This window comes from Schistocerca gregaria, chromosome 6, assembly GCF_023897955.1.
Source record: "Schistocerca gregaria isolate iqSchGreg1 chromosome 6, iqSchGreg1.2, whole genome shotgun sequence".
Lineage (NCBI taxonomy): Eukaryota > Metazoa > Arthropoda > Insecta > Orthoptera > Acrididae > Schistocerca > Schistocerca gregaria.
In genome coordinates, this window is record NC_064925.1 from 243,555,384 (window position 1) to 243,574,823 (window position 19,440).

At 36.5% G+C, this 19,440-nt stretch overlaps 1 protein-coding gene across 2 annotated transcripts in view; it reads left to right on the forward strand.

Moving 5' to 3' along the window:
- Positions 1-19,440, forward strand: part of LOC126278124 (low-density lipoprotein receptor-related protein 1) — a 688,899-nt gene that overhangs the window by 405,931 nt on the left and 263,528 nt on the right. For both annotated transcript variants that reach the window (XM_049978010.1, XM_049978009.1), the window contains 8 exons: positions 1,157-1,297; positions 1,392-1,569; positions 1,671-1,901; positions 2,017-2,230; positions 2,316-2,514; positions 6,844-7,119; positions 12,449-12,694; positions 18,826-18,968. In XM_049978010.1, the coding sequence (XP_049833967.1) occupies positions 1,157-1,297; positions 1,392-1,569; positions 1,671-1,901; positions 2,017-2,230; positions 2,316-2,514; positions 6,844-7,119; positions 12,449-12,694; positions 18,826-18,968 (1,628 nt within the window). The remainder of the gene's footprint in view (positions 1-1,156; positions 1,298-1,391; positions 1,570-1,670; positions 1,902-2,016; positions 2,231-2,315; positions 2,515-6,843; positions 7,120-12,448; positions 12,695-18,825; positions 18,969-19,440) is intronic.

The window sequence follows — 19,440 nt, forward strand, 5'->3', positions numbered from 1 at the left end:
GTCATTTATCTGTAAAGGTGACCACACGTAGGATACTAGTGAGACTCATTCTTGAGTATTGCTAGAGTTTTTGGGATCCCCACCAGGTCAGATTAAGGGAAGACATCAAAGCTGCTCAGAGGCGGGATGCTAGATTTGTTACCAACAGGTTCAAACAATATGCAAGTATTACAGAGATGCTTCAGGAACTCAAATGGGAATCCCTGGAGGCAAGGTGATGATCTTTTTGATGATCTCTATTGAGAAAATTTAGAGAACCAGCATTTGAAGCTGACTGCAGGACGATTCTTCTACAACCAGCTTAAATTTTTTGGAAAGTCTACAAAGATAAAATAAGAGAAATTAGGGCTTATATGGAGGCAAATAGACATTTGTTTTTCCCTCCCTCTATTTGCAAGCAGACCAGGAAAAGAAATGACTGGTAGTGGTTTCTGGATACCCTCCATCACACAATGTATGGTAGCTTGCAGATTATTATGTAGATGTAGATGTAGAAATGTGCTTTAACCTGTATGGTGGCATAAAGATTTAGACTGGGTTGATTTTGCCTGTGGTGCCTTCACATGTGGATGGGCTATGTGCTGTTTAATATTGCCTAAGTTTTGCTTGCACATTCATTCTGATGAAGATACTTAAGAATGACCATGCAGGCGGAAATTACCTGGTTGTGCTTGTAACTAGTAATAAAGGAGAATTTTAGAAGCAGAGCTTTTTTTCCCCTCCCTTCTGCTTCCATTTCTGATGGTTGTGACATCTGCAAAAAAAATTTATCTCTGTTCTCCAAAGAATTTGGGAAGTCTTATTCCTTTTTACAGTTTCCAGTACATTTTAATATCCACATTTGGATGAAGCAAATGCAAGAGGAGAATTGTTCCTCAGATGCCTTAATCTAAACTTATATTTCTGTTCTCTGTCTGTTACTCAAGTCAGTAAAGTAGTTTATGGTGTAAATAGTGGTCAACCTCATAACTTATTTGGGCAAGTGCTACCATCTGGTATGGAAACTGAGACTTGCTTTGAATGGTGAAATAAATTACGAGATAAATATAGACAAAGATAAAGTCTAGAACTTTAATATACCATTGCTCAGTACTGTGTGCAAAGTCTCTGCAAAATCTTCTTTGCATTTTATTGTTTTATGTGTTTTGTATTTCAGTGCAGCATCCATGTCAAAACAATAATGGAAATTGTGACCAAATATGCATTACTGCATGGAAAAATGAAAGTAAAAGTGAAGGAATTGCTCAGTGCCTTTGTCAGCCTGGTTTTAAACTCCAGGATGGGACCAAATGTGTTGGTATGCTTAACATTACGTAGTGTCAATGGTTATTTCCTTTTGCATCAATGAACTGCTTTTAATTAGTTTTAAACCTGCTTTCTAATTTCATCAGAGGCAAGATTACCAGAGTTCCTGATTTATAGCAAAGAATCTCCATCAGTTATCAAAGGAATGCCAATGACAAAAAATCCTGATCACCAAGTTATGGTACCAGTTACAAATGTCCTTCGGGTAGTCGCCCTAGATTATGATGCGGCCACAGGCTACATTTATTTTTCTGACAGTCACAGGTAAAGCAGCTTAGCAAATGTAACTTATCACACTAAATTTATTCAGTATTTGCTTTTCAAAACTCAAAAAAGAAATGATTTTTGTCCTTTTTTGTGTACAGGAATGTTATTGAACGCCAGAAAATTGATGGTACTGGAAGGTCTGTCTTCATAGACCAAGCTATTGGCAATTGTTTGGGTATAGCTGTTGATTGGCTAGGACGAAATCTTTATTGGACTGATGCTGGACTTAGTTCCATTAGTGTTGCACAGCTTGAAAATCCCAAACAGAGGAAACTAATTGTCGAAAATGTTTTCTTTGCAAGGTCAATTGCACTGGATCCTGTTAATGGGTAATTATGTTTTTAAATCTTTATCAGCCCCACCCTTCCCCGCTTATCTCTGCCTTGCATCTCTCTCAAATTTGTCTTAATTTATCTGTTTCAAATATGTCTTGTTTTATTGCAGATACATGTACTGGAGTGAATGGGACAGTTTTTGGAGCAAGGAAGGACAGATTGAACGTGCGTGGATGGATGGATCAAACAGAGAAATTTTTGTAGGTAGTGGAATCAAATGGGCCAGTGGACTGACAATTGATTTTCAGAACCGTGTGCTCTACTGGTGTGATGCTTACCTGAACTCTATAGAAAGTATAACATTAGATACTACCACCACAGAAGTAAGTAACTGCTGTGCTTCTATTGCATCTCATTTTCTTCTTTTATCAGCATCTGATTTTTTTCCTCTTCTTTTCTTATCAATAGGTTGTGCTCAACAAGAAAACTGATCCTGATTTAGACCGCCCATATGGGTTAGTGTATCATGATGGCGCACTTTATTGGTCTGAATTTCAGAGGGGCACTATACACCGACTGCGCATAGGGAATGGAACTTCAGAACTGTTAATTGATGAAGGAACAACATTATTTGAAGTTAAGGTGTACTCTAAGAATGCACAAGGTGGTGAGTGTTCCCACCATTTTAATTTATTTATTTTTTTTTTTTTCATTTATTCATTTTAATGCAATTACTCTTTGGATGGTGTGACAGAGATCTGTCATAATGGTTTCATACCAGAGCTTAATTGAATGTAATGAAAAAGGGAAAATGAAAGCTGATAATGTATCAGACTATTTCAGAGCAGCTTTAATAATTAAAGTTACAATACTCAATCCTGTCAGTAAATGAAACTAACAAGACAGGCAGCATAGTCTCCAAGTAGTTTCAGCTACCTGTTTAGTTTCTTGTTTCATTAAAGCCATTTTCATACAGTCCTCAAAACTAAACAAAATAGTGATATAGTGTATGTCTCATTTTTGAACTGTTCTTCACATCCCCCTCTACTAATTACTGGCAGCCAATTAGGCTGGTCTTCATCTTAATGCCTTACCGTGAACAGCACTAAACAGTAATAAATAAATGATCTCCTTCATACACTACAGTGGCAATGCAATTATTTTCGTTGTTGCCTGCATCAGTACTTTGTAAAGGTTGGCAACATCTGTGGCCCCTCTCTGCTGCTGTGCCTAAACAAACTTTGTCTCCTCTCCCTCTTTCCCTGTTGCTCTCCTTCTCTGCACAGAGGCACCTTTCAATGTGATGTGCACTGTAGTTAAGTCTGTGTATAATCGTACAGGTACTACTCTCATTAATCCATTTTCTGTAAGTTCCTTTGTTTACGTAGGCTCCCCAGTTTTTTTCTTTTCAAAGTTTCCAGGTAGCTGTGCAGTCTTATTCTCTCTTATAATTTGCTATCCAATACATGTGAATTAGAAGTTTACTTCATTGTTGTCCGTAGATATTGCTAATTGATACCGAAGCATCACTCTTAAGATAGTATGAAACAAACACTGTACTCACCATTTAAATTTACTACCTCATTCAAAGAATTTTTACTGTTAATGAAATTTTAATAGGAAGAGAAGGGAGAGAATTTTACACAGTTATACAAAAAGTGTACAGGTATGTAATAAAAATGTGTATCATCACCATTTAGTTTGATTTCCTATTGCAGAGGATGTCTTCAGATGATATTCTAATAGATACTTGAATTTTATGATGTTAATTGCAGCTAACAAATTCAAATACATTACAGGTAAGACTAGCAAGAACACACACATTTTTATTAGTAATTATATAATTGCCACTACACCACGGCCTCATCTGAATGATGTGTTAGACAGTCAGGTTAAGCCAAATATTGTTCTGTAACTAAATCAGTAGGTGCTTTAGCATTACTTGCTTTATTTAAAACCAAGCCAAGAGGTTATCTAATTTAAACCCTCCAGTTTACTCACTCATGTGAGAGCAAATTCAACAAGAAAACACGATGACTCAAATTAGATATGTTGTGGCCTTTGATCTGAAATAAACAATTGATTTGTTCACTGAAAATACTCCAAGATACAATTTGATTAGACTTGGTGGACTTTAAGATAATCAAATTACATTGTATTGCTGTGGTCTTTGCAAGTTAGGCAACACAGTGAGACTTGGCAAGAACTGATGGACAACTTTTGGGCATTTTCTATCAATTCCATGGCAACATGCATCAAGATGATTGGGATAAGATCAACAGCATCACTCGCAGGAGCATGCAGGATAAACTTGACTGCTGCATCGAGAGGCAGAAAAAAATATGAAAGATGCAGTAAACAGATTGACAAGTTGATTCCTGACATGTCAGACACAATGCAAGTGACCAGTGACCTCAAAGGAATCTTTGCCCAAAAAGGAGGGAATGTCACTGTCATCCCTAGAACTTTTAATTCGAGAGGATGTCATTGCTAACACCAAAGGGGTCATCTTGACCCTGCATTGTGAAAAAGCTGAGGAAATATGCACTGAAAGTGGCGGGATACTACATAGAGCTATGCTACCATCTTGCAACTTGAAAAAAGAAGAGTTAGAAGCTACCAAGAGCCTTAACTTAGACAAAAGCATATATTGATACTCTCTGTCAACAAGGAAAATGTGACCATTGTAATAAAATATGAAGGATGAAGACTGTGATACTTGCTCTGTTAGATCTGATAATGTACCAAAAGCTAAGCTCAGACTTAGTGCATTGGATCACTTGGAATACAAATCATTTAATCAAGGTATCTTCTTTGTTGGTGAATATACAGATAAACCTGCACAACACATAAGCCATACTACTTTAGCTGTAAGGGTTATGAAAAATCTGTGAAGATCTTATACCATTAAGACAAATTGTAAGTGCCCCTACCTCAGTAATGTATAATCTGGCAAAACACTTGGCACCTCAGCTTCAGCTGCACATGGGTAGCTCACTTAATCCAGTGGTTACTAATTTCTCTGTGGAACATTTTGAAAGATAGGTGGTGGAAACCTAAGGTCTGGAACACATATATTGGAGCCATGGTGAGGAACAGTTCAGTGACTTCCTATTATGTCTGAACAGTTTCATGCCAACTAAAATATACTATGGAGATAAAAAATAACCAACAGATGCCCTTTGGTAGTTGCAAGGATTGATGAGAACCTGGGACACATTTGTCGAAAACTGACAACCGAGTCTGAAAAGGAGAATGATTAATATGCTCACAACACATGCAACACAAACATGTGAACCACAGTACTTCGAATGTGAGGTGCAACACCTGGAATGCACTCTGAGGAGCAGTGGGTACTCCAACTGCTGCATAAGAAGTGTCACAATACGTAACATTTAGCAAAGTGGCATGTCAGAAGGAGAAACATTAGATACAGGCTTTCTGCTATATACATCCCAAGGTGACAGACAGAGTTGGCCATGAATTGCACAAACACAGCATAAAGACTGTTTACAAACCAACCAAGAAGATCAAAGTGTGTCTCAGATCAGCAAATGTCAAAAGGGCCCATTTCCATTGACGGAAATATATCACATAATATGTAAATGTGGTAAACTGTATGTTGGGCTGAATGGATGATTCATCAATACCAAGATCACCAAATACAAATGGTATATTGCAAGTTTGGACAGGAGGAGAAATCAGACTTGGCAGAGAACATGCTTTGTGAGACTAACCACATAATAAAATTCACCGACTCACGAGGTTCTCGTTGTGGAGAAGAGCCACCATACTGGTTTGTTCAGGAAAGTCATAGAAATCCACAAACATGACTATAAATTCAACAAGGAAGAAGAGAGCCTCAAGCTAAACAGATCCTGGTTTCTCATGCTGCAGCAAACGATCTTTGCAGGTAGCAAGGGGAGAACCGCAGTGGTAATAACCAGGAAAAAGCCTTCAAATGTTGATGCATCAGTAAATGTAATGCTTGGACAAGAGCTCTTTTCTGGTCTGCTACAGATATAATGGGTGAACGTGTGCCAATCACGTGTGCTGGCAAAACATCAGGAAAATCATTAAACAAATGTCACACAAAGAACTCAAGACAGAAGCCAACAGGCAATATGTCAACAAGTCGGCTTGAAAGCTTGGGTATAGAGTTCAGGTAACTGTAATCTGTGCTGATGTGTCCTATATCTGAAGACAATAACTTAAGCCACAAAACTAAACCTCAGTCCATGATCTAAATCCCAAAAGCTATATGTCACCAATGAAATATAAACACCAGTCATGAAAACCTGCAGTGGCTCATTTTCTGATATCTGCAATCATATCTTTGGTAATGTTCTATGGAACCTTTAGCAGGTACTAATGAGATAAAAATTACCAATAACTGGTCTGCATACTTTTAATATTTGTACAACTGTCCAAGGGTTTTCTTTGTATCCTTTTCTTCCATTACCAATGAAATTATTACGAGGATGTGCTCACATACCAGTCCGACAAATTGATGATGAAATATTAGGCATTGACAGTCATATTTAGTTTACAGTTATTTGGTAAATATTTGGTGTGTATTAATTTAACTCATACTTAAGATATTGTTTTGTTTCAACCAAATTTATAAATTCAGATTAAATAAAAATGCCTTTTGAAATTGAATAGATGAGTGTTGTGTAAGTGTCAGATTTGGTAGTGCAACTTCTGTCGAAAGTCTTGTAATAATCAAAATAAGCATCATCCACTGAATAGTACTTGAGATTTTCTGCAGAGGAAAAAGTAACAATTGTATATCAATTTACCTTAAGCTTGATGGTAGTTCAAAGCCATACTAGAAGTCTCCAAAGAAATGTATTATATTTAAGAAATTTGTAACTTATACCATTGAACTCACCAAGGAGAGAGCTTTCCTCTGAAGAAAAAATGTAAATATTGAGCAACATTTAGCTAAGATGTGAATGTTCTTTAGTGTGGTAATGTGCATTACGTTTTACAGGGGACAATGAATGCTCCAGGAATCGTGATCTTTGTCCTGAATTATGTCTGAGTCTCCCAGATGGCCACACTTGCTCATCACATGATGACCATCTTAAAATTGGAAGTGGGCAGGTCTCTGCCAACAGCTCTTCAATGTCTCCCTGTTTACCTGGTCAATTTCGCTGTGCTACACCCACAAACAAGGCCCTCTGCATTGACCAGCGATATGTTTGTGATGGAGATGCAGATTGTCAAGATGGTTCTGATGAGACTATTGGTCTTGGTTCTGGATGCAGTGAGTAGATTGTTTACTAGATGTTGACAGTCATGCACAAAAACATGTTGAAGACAACATTCCTCATCTTGTTTGATGAAGAATCCTTGAGTCACACATTGTTCTCATGTATACTTGTTTTTATCTTAAAAGTTGACATTTGTCCTAAGGTACTATGCATGATCAGTGTGCAGCAATAGGGGTACACATAGCTGATTGAATGTAAACTTGTACTACTCCAGTGTGTTATGAACCGTTCCATCATTCATTAAATCCATGTAGCCAACAATAGCACTCAGTTAACACACGTTATCCTTTTTTCTTAAAAAAAAAATACTGTGAATAAAATGGCATTTCATGTACTTTCAGGTGAGAATGAAATAAAACTTACTATATACTTTGTTTTTTATTTTATTTAGCCACATTTTCTATTAAGAATCTTTCATTTTTAAAATGAAACTTTTATTTTCTTGCTGATGAAATCATATTGTGCTTCCATCCAGGTGGCTGTGTTTTGATGAGTATCATTCTCATCATCTTCACTTCACCAGAAGATGATGAGAATGTCACTTATCAAAACGTGAGAGAATTTGAACACAGCCACCTGGTAGGAAGCCTGAGAATATTTCATCAGCAATATGTGCCACAAAAGCCTGCTTTCGCTTTTATTTTTTTGGTAAAGTTTACTTTGTATTACTTTATTCCTTAATGTTTGTACTACAAAGAAAAAACTTCTGTTTGGACTCTGCTACTCACTCCAACTGCCATCTAGTGGCAGCTTCAAACTGGGCAGGTCAGACTGTCCAGTATAGTCTGCTCCCTGTCGGAAGAATTTGCAACCTATGTGCAGAAGTGGACCTCCCAGGTCCTTTGTGCGCACAGGTAGGATTAGTCGTTGTAACGGCCGGGCAGGTAGCTGCAAGACCCCGTAGCGGACGGGCGTGTATGTCTTCCAGCTAAGCCAGGAGCAGCAGTTGGCGTGCAAGTTGTAAAGTTTAGTGTAATAAACACTTATAACAGACAATTTGTTCCGTCTAGTTATTGTGAGTGGAAACAAGGGGAGGACAGTGAGTCCTCTTGCACTATACATTCACACTCCAATGTGGCACCACAGGAGGAAGAGCCCGCGCGCACAACTTCTAATAGTTCTTTTGCTCAAAACCTGTGATGTGGTGCTATCTTGTTATTAAGAGCCTGTGTATCAGGCTGTTCCAAAGCTGCTGCATGGGGAACGGACACCCTTGAGACCCGACAGCATGCGCTCTGTCAGGCATGGCCTGTGGGCATGCACGTCAGCTGGAACAGCCTTGCATTATGTAACAAGTGTGGAGGCCCAATTTTCATGGAGCTTCTGCCTCTATAGGGATATAGTGACACTTGGGTGACAGCGGTAGGGGAACTTCCATTACATGCTCAGAAGTCTTTGTTTCCATTGTACTGCCACATCAGGTGTAACTGTCTTGAACTTTTTTTCTATGAATACATGAGGAATGGCACTTCATGATTTTCTTAACCACAAGATGAGTGGTCTAGACACAAGAAAATAATCAACGTCACCAATATTTTTGAAGCAGATGAACATTCTTTATTTATGAGGTCATCAGTTAACATCTGAGAGGTGCAATTGACACATTTTTTTAATGTTGTTAACTGATTATGTCCAGTTCACCATCAATTCATTTGGTAATTATTCTCGATCAGTTTGAATAATTGCATCAACTTTTTTCCAAAAATGTAAGAATCATTGTTTTTAAAGGATATAGGGACCATTCTCTCAAAACAAAAAAACTGCTTTACTCAGTGACAGCAGCACTTTTTTCTGCATTGTTGCTGCAGTATATCTTCTTTAAATTTAAGGTTGTCTTTGATTTGATTTCCCCTTTCACCAAAAGAAATACAGCTGCAGCTATTGTTTGAAATTAATTTTATATATAATATCCATTGTGATACTATCGAAGATGGCATTTGTATGTCAAGGTTTGACATCATTATTATTTCTATAGGCAAATTGCTTTCGTTGGTCTTCTTTATAGTAGCAGTAGCAGTAATTGCAGTAGTAGTAGTAGTAGAGTAGTAAGCAATTACTGAAAATCAGAATGTAAACTAGCTTATAAAGGAACCAGCTGTATGAAATGTGAATTCTTAACATTTTTTAGTGATATAGGGCACGCAATACCATTTCTCTGTTGATCCTAATAAAATCTGACAAAATGAAGTGTTGCTCAAATTTGTATTAGTATCTGATTGCAGTGAAAAGTAGCTGCAAATACAATATAGTAACACTTGAAAGATATTACACCTATGAACCTCACTAATTATGTTGACTTCCAGGTAAAAATGCTTATTTATGTAGATTATTTTCATTCATAATTTTTCTTGCAAGCTACCCTCTGAAGTATCACAGCTAAAGCTTGTCCCGCATAAAACCAGTACACCTAACGCACGAGAGTCAAGTAACAATGAACTAACTGAAAAAGAACAGATAATAATAGTGTTAAAAAACATGTAGTTACCTCTTTACAAGAGATACTGGAGGTGGTGGCCATGGGCACCCTGGCATCGCTGACTTTGATGATGTTATCAGCAGCATGCTGTAATTCAGCAGGTGTGATGATATTACATTCCCTAGTAATGTTCTGTTTAAGAGCTTCTGTTTTCTGTTTTGCGAGAGTTATCAGGATATACTTTGCTTTTTAGTGTACCCCATAAATAAAAATCACACAACATTAAGTCCAGGGTAGTTGGAGGATGGGGGGTAGAGGCCTCTACTGACAAGTCTGTCTTCAAGGAATATGTTGGTGATGTGGGCAATACTTTGGTAGAATGTGTGAGCAGTTGCTCCATATTGTTGGAATACTGCATACAATTTCTCTGCATCTGTTAATTGTGAATAGAAAGAGTCAAAGATCTCTAGATATCTGACACTGTTAAAGACGTAATTGAAAAATATGGGGCCAACAATGCACATGACAAACAATGTATCTTTTCTGAGTGGAGAGGTTCTTCATACAGAACATGTAGGTTCTCCTATGGCCAATATCTGCAATCCTCAGAGTATACATAACCTAACTAATGAAACTAGGCCTCAACTCACATGAAGTAGAGCAAAGGGTCCGATTTACTGCTGGCGGTTGATGATATTAACTGCCAATTACAATAATGAACTCTTTTTTTCCCCTGATCCTTAGATTTCAACTCTTGCATCATACCCACATGATAGTCTTTTAATTTCATATGTTTTAGTAGATTATGCATGAGATACAACAACCTGTTGCGATAACCTTCTTATTGACTTGCTGCGACTTCTCGTAATGTCCATGCGAATTATGTCTTTAGTTTCAGGGGTCCTTGCTGTCAGTCACCCATTCCTCTGCACACTTTGAATGGATCATACAGCCCTCTATTTCTTGTTCAGATCTTGGTTAGTGCTGATCATTGGGGGTTTCCTACCAGCATACATTGCTTTAAACGTTTCTTTACATTTCTTGATGGAGCCAACTTTCGAGACGGTGTTGCTCCTTGATAAGCAATTTGACTAGAGATGATAAACCACTATGTGAGGTGTACCAGTTCTATGTGGGACACTCTGCAGTATCAGTCAAATACATGCAAAAGTGAACAGTAACTGCAGAATCACTTTGACGGTTATTCCGTTCTTGTAATCAGTTTCCAAGACCGCTATCATCCAATAGTATGTTGGCTAGTTATAAAAACCCACTCCAGATAAATATTCACGTTACCATTATATAAGATACACAACTAACATTTATGAAAATTTTGAGTTCTTATTTAGCATTTATTGTGAAGTTCCATGTTCTGCTACAAGATTACAGCATGCATTAGCTAGAAAGAGAGAACCAATGCAAATTCAAAACAAAATTAAAAACATCCCCCCAATTTATTTTATTATACAGTTTTGCGTATTTAAAAACTATGTTTGTGACAACTATCATGGCTAATAGAACTCCATTAATATAGAACTTTAATAACTATTGCCCTGAGAGGATTATTAATGCACTCATGTATTCATTAAACAAGAAGAGTTATAATATACAGCAGATATTCAATATAACTGTGAAAGCAGTACTTATATTCTCAATAGAAGCTATTCTGCATGTTATATTATTTTCGCTCAAAATTCTTCTAAAAGAACAAATAGTGTTCCATAGATTAATGCTAGGTAATTGTTGATATGGTAACTCTGATACCTATTCTCTTGTAAATTTGTATCTATCTCAGTCCATGTCTCTAAAGGCTCTCAGTTGTGATTCAGTATTTAAATGAATTAATGAACTGGTGCTAATTATCAACACAATGTAAATGTGGGAGCAAAACTTTTTAAGCAAACAGTTTCTTGTTGGGGATTGTCATCAGTAGACATGATATCTGATATCTGCAGCTTAAGAAACATGGAGTCCAAATTTTAGATTAAAGGGCATAAATGTTACATTATATTTGACAAGAGTGAAGTAATGTGCAAACCATTTACTACTATAAAACTGAGCTCATGGTTGTCCAATGAAATGTGTTGCAGAGCATAATGATAAAATATTATACAGAATTAAAATGGAAAACTGGTAGTTCACCAGTATGCCACAAAGTTCTCCACTGATACATTTGCGAATTTCATGGATTTGAGGAAGTACTTCAGGGTATAGACCACATCCACAGCTGAGTGCTTAACATATGTGATAGTTACATCAAAGAATTTGGTTCAGTCTTCACTATTCTAATGATTTTTCATTGGTGGGACAACTGCAACGAGAGCCACTCAGTCTCACCATAACAACTTAGGATGCATGTGAAAGAAAGTAATAGTTCAAGTTTCAGAAACTGATACTAACAGCTGTGAGAGCAGTATATTAACCTCATATCCATCCAGAATACTTGACCAGAGTGCCTTAGGCAGTTGTTGGAACTGCAGTCAGTAACATTGTGTGGCCCTCTTGGGGCCTGATCATGGAGCTTCATTACAAAATGTTATTCATCATGTTATGGTGTGCTTGTAGCCATGAATAAAGAACCATATAAAAAAATAAACAAAAAGGGTTAGGGTATTAGATAAGTGTGGGAAGTATTACCTTCTTCCTGTGACTGAGTTTCTGATTATTCAATTCTCAGCATAGCTGCAACCTATTTATTTTCATTTGTATCTAATTAACATTTTCCTTCATAGAGAACTGTGATTTAAAGTGATTAAATTTTTTATTTAATTGGTGCTAAATATTGTTGAGTTAGAGATAATGTAACACATAGGTGTTTGTGCACAGTTGGTGTGAAAGTAGTTAACTTAGCATGTATCTAATAAAATTACATTAATTATTATCCAGTTGTAATATCATGTTGACAGAGAATACGCCATGCCGTGAGGATCAGTTTAGATGTGATGGGAACCGATGCATCACGAACCACTGGGTATGTGACGGTGACAGAGATTGTGCAGATGCCACAGATGAAGACCCAGAACGCTGTAAAAATAAAACTTGCAGCATTACTCAGTTCACCTGTAAAGTGTCTCGTCGCTGTATTCCAGCTGCCTGGTTCTGTGATCATGCTCATGACTGTGGGCCAGGAGATGACTCTGATGAACACTGTGGTTTGTCAAACTTTTTTTCATATTTTTCAATTTTGCATAATAGAGAATACAATAATGAAAATTAAACTGTTAGAGGAAATAGTTCTTTATATCAGGTAGAACACGAGGTGAAATAAAAGCACTTTTGGTATTGATGGTTCCTTCATCAGGTGAAAGAGGACAACGTTTTGGATAAAGAGGGACTGTTTGAGTATTTTGTAACAATAATATTAGGAACTCAGAACAAACCATGGCAAAGAAAGAGCATAATTAACAACTGATGCAAGCAACAGATGAAAGAATAATTATCTGAAATCATATACACTCTACCAACTGTTATCCTCCCCAACTCGACACAGCTTTTTGTTGCCCCAGTCAACCTTTGTAGCATCCTACACAGATACTACACATTTTCTCAAACAGTTTCCTTCCCACATCACTGTTTAAGGCATCATTTATGAAAAGAGGGTACACCCATAGGATGATTTATGTCATACATGAGCTGATATGGAGCCACTGTTCAGCTTTCTATGTCTTCATAATAACCATTAACTTATCAGCAAGGGTGTGAGGTCATGAAGTGTCTGCCTCAGAAGTGAGAATACATAATATCCTGCTCAGTTGCATTCTCTGAAAATGGCAATGACCAAGTATTCTTCAAATCCTTCTTTCCAGTGACAGATCATATTCAGGATGACGGTGTTTCAAAATCCTGTCCAACCATCCTGATTTAAGAAAGTTCCACAGTGGTTCCTTTCAAAGGACATGGTTGATTTTGTTACCCAACTCCACCAGTCTGAGCTTGTTCACACTCCCTACAATAATAGTATCCGAAATTATCACTGTCTGTAATGTGTTCTTTCCTGATTTTTTAAATTTTTTTCTAGTTGGCAATATTTGTTGCATGTATATTTCATGTTCACCAAACATTCCCATGTTCTCTGACTAGCCTTATGGTTGTTTCTAAGCCCCCAAATATTCAAAATTCTTCTATTGTGAGCTTTCAGTTGTTGATTTTCACACTATTGTGTCCTGTTGTCTTTCTTTTGTTGTATAACTTCGTATGACTATCCTCTCTAACCGTTGAATTCTCCCTTCAGTTTGTTATTTTCTTTTTCTAGATGTAATAAACCTATTGTTCAAAAGAAAAGAGTTGTTATCTTTTGTTTGTGCCAGTTGCAGATTGGTAAAGAGAAGCTTTTCTGTTTCATTTACTTCTTTATTTTAAAATTAAGTCTATGTTAAACATAATATTATAATATTTATGAATATATTTAAACACTGTGAATTCAAAAATAAGCATTTTTCGCCCCACCAGTTAACAGATCTAAAATAAGTAGGTATTAAATAACTTAAGTGCTCTTTCAAAGAAAATTGAAAGTGTTATTCTTTATTGTATATTCTTTAATGAAATTAATTATAATTACATTTCTTACCATTACTTATTAAAGAAGAAAGAGGTTCCTTCCACTTTAATGGCATCAGACACATAAAATGACAAATATAGACAGAAAGTATATTTAAATTAACTTATTTCTGTATTCTGAATTTCAACAAACATAGCTGTGTAGCAATTAAATACAGTTTTGATTATGAAATAAATTTTTTCTAAGGAAAATATACAGGGTAGATCACCTAAACCTTGCACCACAGATATTGCAGAAATGAAATGTGGTATTGATTTGTGGTTTTTGCAGAATAGATTGGTAGTCAGGGGCTCATGCTGATAGCTAACAAATAGATTGTAATAATACTAGAAAGTGTATATTTTGTGCAAACATACACTTTTTTGAAAATGGAGCAAAGACTGTTGATATTAACAAACTAAAAGTAGGGTAAATTAGAATGTCAGTGGTGATTGTTGCATGATTCTAGGGCAATTCATTTATGAGATATCATACTTTGCAAAGTTTCCAAATTGTCACTAGTTTGTGCCATTCAACCTGCATAGTTACTAGGCTGACCTAGGTTGACACTTGTTCGTGCCATTCGGCCAGCATGGCTCCTAGGTATGATGTTATGATTGCTTACAATGTGCTTCTGTGTTCCTAGACAGCATTGTGACTTGCTAGTCAGTTAGTGTGTGACAGTCCAACAAGTTGTAGGTTGTGAGTGGACGATGGGGTTTACCAATGCACTATTGGTCTGCTGACAATCTCTGTTGGCTTCATCAGGTGGAACATCAATGTCCATGGAGCCTAGACATGTCATGTTGGAATAGTGAACCTTCAGCTCATAGTCGTGTTTTTCATAGACAGAACACTGAACAAGCACAAGTATTGCAGCCTTCTAGCAGACCATCGTCCACAGATGCTAGAAAATGTACTTTTAGTCCATCAATGTCAATAGCCATTTTTTCATTTAAAAAGTGTATGTTTGGGCAAAATGTATGTTTTCTAAGTATTATTACATCATGTTGATTGGCTAAGAGTAAGAGCCCCTGAGTACCAATCCATTATGCAAAAACTGCACAAAATAGCAGTTTTTATTTGAATAATATTTATGGTGCAAGTCTTAGGTGATGCACACTGTATGTTTCTTTGTAGGATGTGGTATACATTACATAAAATCTTCACTTTATTTGTAAAGTGTAATAGATACAACATAAGATGAAATCATTGCTGCTGTTCTTCAAATCTCTCTTTTATGTTTTTATTAGAGTATTTTTTGTACACACTTTCCGCATTGCTGAAAACCCAATTACTTTTTGTTTGGTCGTTGTAAGTCTGCATAGAACATGATATTGATGATCATAATGATAGTTTTTATTTTAGACTACACAAGAAAACTGGAGTACTAGCACGCACTTGGGATGTTTAAGGGAATTCTTCTGTGTTGTTACAGTTAATAAGCTGCACATATAAATATTTACAGAGAACAGGCAGAGCTCAAGTGCTACTGGAAATTGTCGAAATATTGTGCTAGGTGGAGTTTCATATGCTTTCTTTCAATAAGATATTTCTGCTTACATTGGAGTATTTAGATTACTATTTGGTAGTAATTTAAACTTAGCTATCTGGAAATGTATGGGGTCTGAAACTAAAATTATCTGCAGATTATATCATTTGCCTCTATCAAAAGCCTCCACAGTTACATTCACAGATGTTGTGTAGAAAGAATGACTGTGAATACCCTCTGTGTAATCTCATATTGCCATGACATGACTATTATGGTTATCTAATCAGCCACATTGTGATCACAACACAGCAGTTAATAACATGGCAAGGATGAACAAAATATGAGAGTTACTCCCAAATACATTACAGGATATTCTCAAATATTATGTTAGTTGCTGTTTTGCTGCCCCATATTTAAGGTATTCCAGGTCAGTGAGTGATGGGCAAACATAATCATATCTTTCACATAGAATCACAGAAAAATGCCACAATGAGAGATCTACAAAAACTCAAAGGTTGCTAAATAAGATCATTTTCTTGAATAATCCAGTATTCTGATTTGTATGCTAATTTACTTCCATTTTCACTCCTTTTTTTCACTCATTATTCTTTCATATTTCAGAAGCAAGGGAGACAGTGTGTACCATTTTCAGCTATAATTATTTTTCACAAATATCAACATCTACAAGCTAATATTTCTGTTCAGGGGATTAACATGTGCTTCATCACCCAATCTGATTCAGTTTTCACTTTATATGTTACAGATTTATGAATGTCCCAAACAAGTTACCCTTTGTATTTTTTTAATCAGCTGTTTTTCATAAACTGATCTGTTTCATTTTAGACTCTCTCTGTGTTACTATGTGATCATTGAAGCTTTTTACAGCTGATGTTACACCAGTTACACACTGCAAAATTTAATTATTATATTTTTTAGTTAGTCTTAGTCTCGCTTTCGTTTTTATTTTTTTTTATTTTTTAAAAAGATGATACCAGTAAACAAACCCAATTGTTTGAAACACACTAATGTTTGTGAAAATTACAACATCAGGAAGAATGCCCATTACGAACACCAACAGGAAGGACATGTAAATCAGCACACCAATGAGAAGAGGCTACATTCCAGAGGAGACTCACCTATGTCCTCTGCTGTGTGACTAGAAACATCAGAGTTATAACAAACTGGATTAATGAAAAACCATAAAATTAATTGCAACTGTGAAAGCATGCAAAGGTTGTACGCAACAGTGAATGAACACTGGATCAATTATTGTGTCCATAACTTGTGATTAAGAACATCTTATGACATGACACAGATGTTTTGTACACAATAATTGCAAGGCACGGGAACACCAATGTGGGTGTGGGCCCCTGTTGATGAATAGTTTGATGTCACTGCAGTGGACTGGGCAGGTAGCACACAAGGCAATTTGTCAGTTCTGATTATAAAGAAACTACAAACACATCAGACCGAAATTAGCCTATGAATGCCAAAGCAGTCATGCTGACTCCTGGTTTGCATGCCATCCACGGAACATGTCTGGGATATAGTTGGTTGGGAACTTGTTTCTGTTTGTTCTCTGGCAACAATGTGGAAGGAGGTTTCCCCTGGAATGTATCCAAGTCTTCTTTTATTTATTTATTTATGTATTTAGCAAGGTGAGGTCCTTCACACCCTCTCTTACATCAAACCAGATATTCTTATTGAATTATCATTACAATATGCATAAGCAGCAAGTGATTATAAATAAGAGCAATAAGTATGTGAAATTTCAGAAGTACATTGTGTTAAGCAATTTTGTTATTACTTTCTTGCCTTATGTGAGTAATGAAATCCAACAGATATGTGTGGCAGTAGTTCAAAGGGAATCAAATTTGTAGAAGAAGTTGGAGGAATAATATGGTGAGCTTAGCAGATGAGATGGAAGGAAGGAAACAGAAATAGATTGGGAAGAGAAAGCCATGGATAGTGTTAACAATGTGACAGAGATATGGCTTCACTGTTGGACAGATGGGAAACCGGTGGGATATGCCGAGAGGGAAGCTACGCCAGTGATGACAGATAAAGCTTCAATCTCTTGTTGAATGTAGAATGGTTATGTGTGAGACACATGTTACTGGGTAGTTGGTTTAAGAATATGGCTGAAATGGAGAAGGGCATGGATTTAGTGTTATGCATAGGTGCAACCAAATTGCCAACTTGATCTGGTTTTGTAATTGTGGAATGAAGGTAGGTATTTGATATTGGAGGAGGTATACTGAGGACACATATAACTAAAAACACTGATAAAGAAACCTGAGCATGTAAAAAATATGTCCCCTGCCCAGTCCCATCCAACCTGAGCATAGGAAGGATTAATGTGATCAAAGACTCGAGTGTTGTAAACGTATCTTCATTCCTAACTGGCTCAAGTCATCTTGGAGTTTTCACTAGTTGGGCAGGTCTAACTACACCACAGTAGTAAAGATTTGGCTGGACTAAAGACTGGAATATATTTTGTTTTATGTAAGGTGCAAATATTTTTCTAAATAGTTTGGATTGTGTGTAGGCAAGAGGCATGCTGTGTCAGTTCCTTCTCTTCAATTTAGATCCTCATCCAAGATTATTCCAATATCCGTTACTGTTTTTCAGTGGGTAGTTGGACGGACACCATCAAGGTATGCTGGAGGAACTATTTCAGTTTAGTATGAGGATGACATATGACTTCTTAGGGTTTAGTTGAAGACTCAGGGTTTGTGACCATCGTGAGACTGAACAAATGGTGTCATTCATACCAGCAGCGGAAATATTTGCATGACTGGCCATTAGATACAACTGGATGTTGTCTGCATGTAAATGGTTTAGAGGTTCATAATTGCAGTAATTGGGAACTTCACACCATACTGAATTCTCATTGTCAGAGAGCAGTTACAGTTTTGAAATTCTAATCAGTTGTGTGTTGTCAAGAACTATAAAGTTAATTTCATTCAAATGTATCATTAATGTTGTGATTTTCACAAACATTAGTGTGTATAGAAGTGTTTATGGTAAACCCATTTCTTCCCCAAAGCTGTACATTCCAAATAGTTCCAACCTGGCAGCCATTTTAAGCACTGATGCAAAGAAGTTCATAAATCAGATGTTCTCAAGGCTAGTATTATTTTTAATCATCTCTGATGTTTGTAAAAATAAAATGAAAGATTATGTACCAATACACATTAAGAAATTTCCTGTACTCTTTATATTGTATAGATTGACACTTGAATTGTTTACAGTTTACCCAAAATGCAGTATAACAGAGTTTACATGCAAGAACAAAAGGTGCATTTCACTTGAACTGAGATGCGATTCATCTGATGATTGCGATGATGGTAGTGACGAAGCAGACTGCAGTGCCAAGTGCCAAGCTGGTGATCAGGTACAGACTAGTTGATCACTTTACTTCAGTTTTATTAACTGCTTTGGGTGGAATGGAAGTTTCTCTTTGTTATAAGTTAAGAATTGTTATGAAATGTGCTTCAGCCAGAGTGGCAGCATCATTCTGTTTACACCCAAGAAAGACAGAAATGAAGATTAGGATTTTGCATGTCATCAACAAGAGATGCATTCAAGCCACAGTGCATCCTGTTTTTTTTATTTATTTTTTATTTTTTCCCTCAGGACAGGGAACAGATAGAAACATGTGATTTGTTTTAAAATATGCATGCTCTTGCTTTGAAATCATGACAGAAATTTCAGCATACAGAAGTCTAGTGGCAGCAGCTAGAATGAGAAGTGTTTTTGATACTTAAAGTGCAATGATTTCATTACAATAAGAGTGTGTAATCATTAATTTTCTTCATTTGTGTGGTGTGACACTGATTGAAAATCATTACCAGTTGAGTAAGACA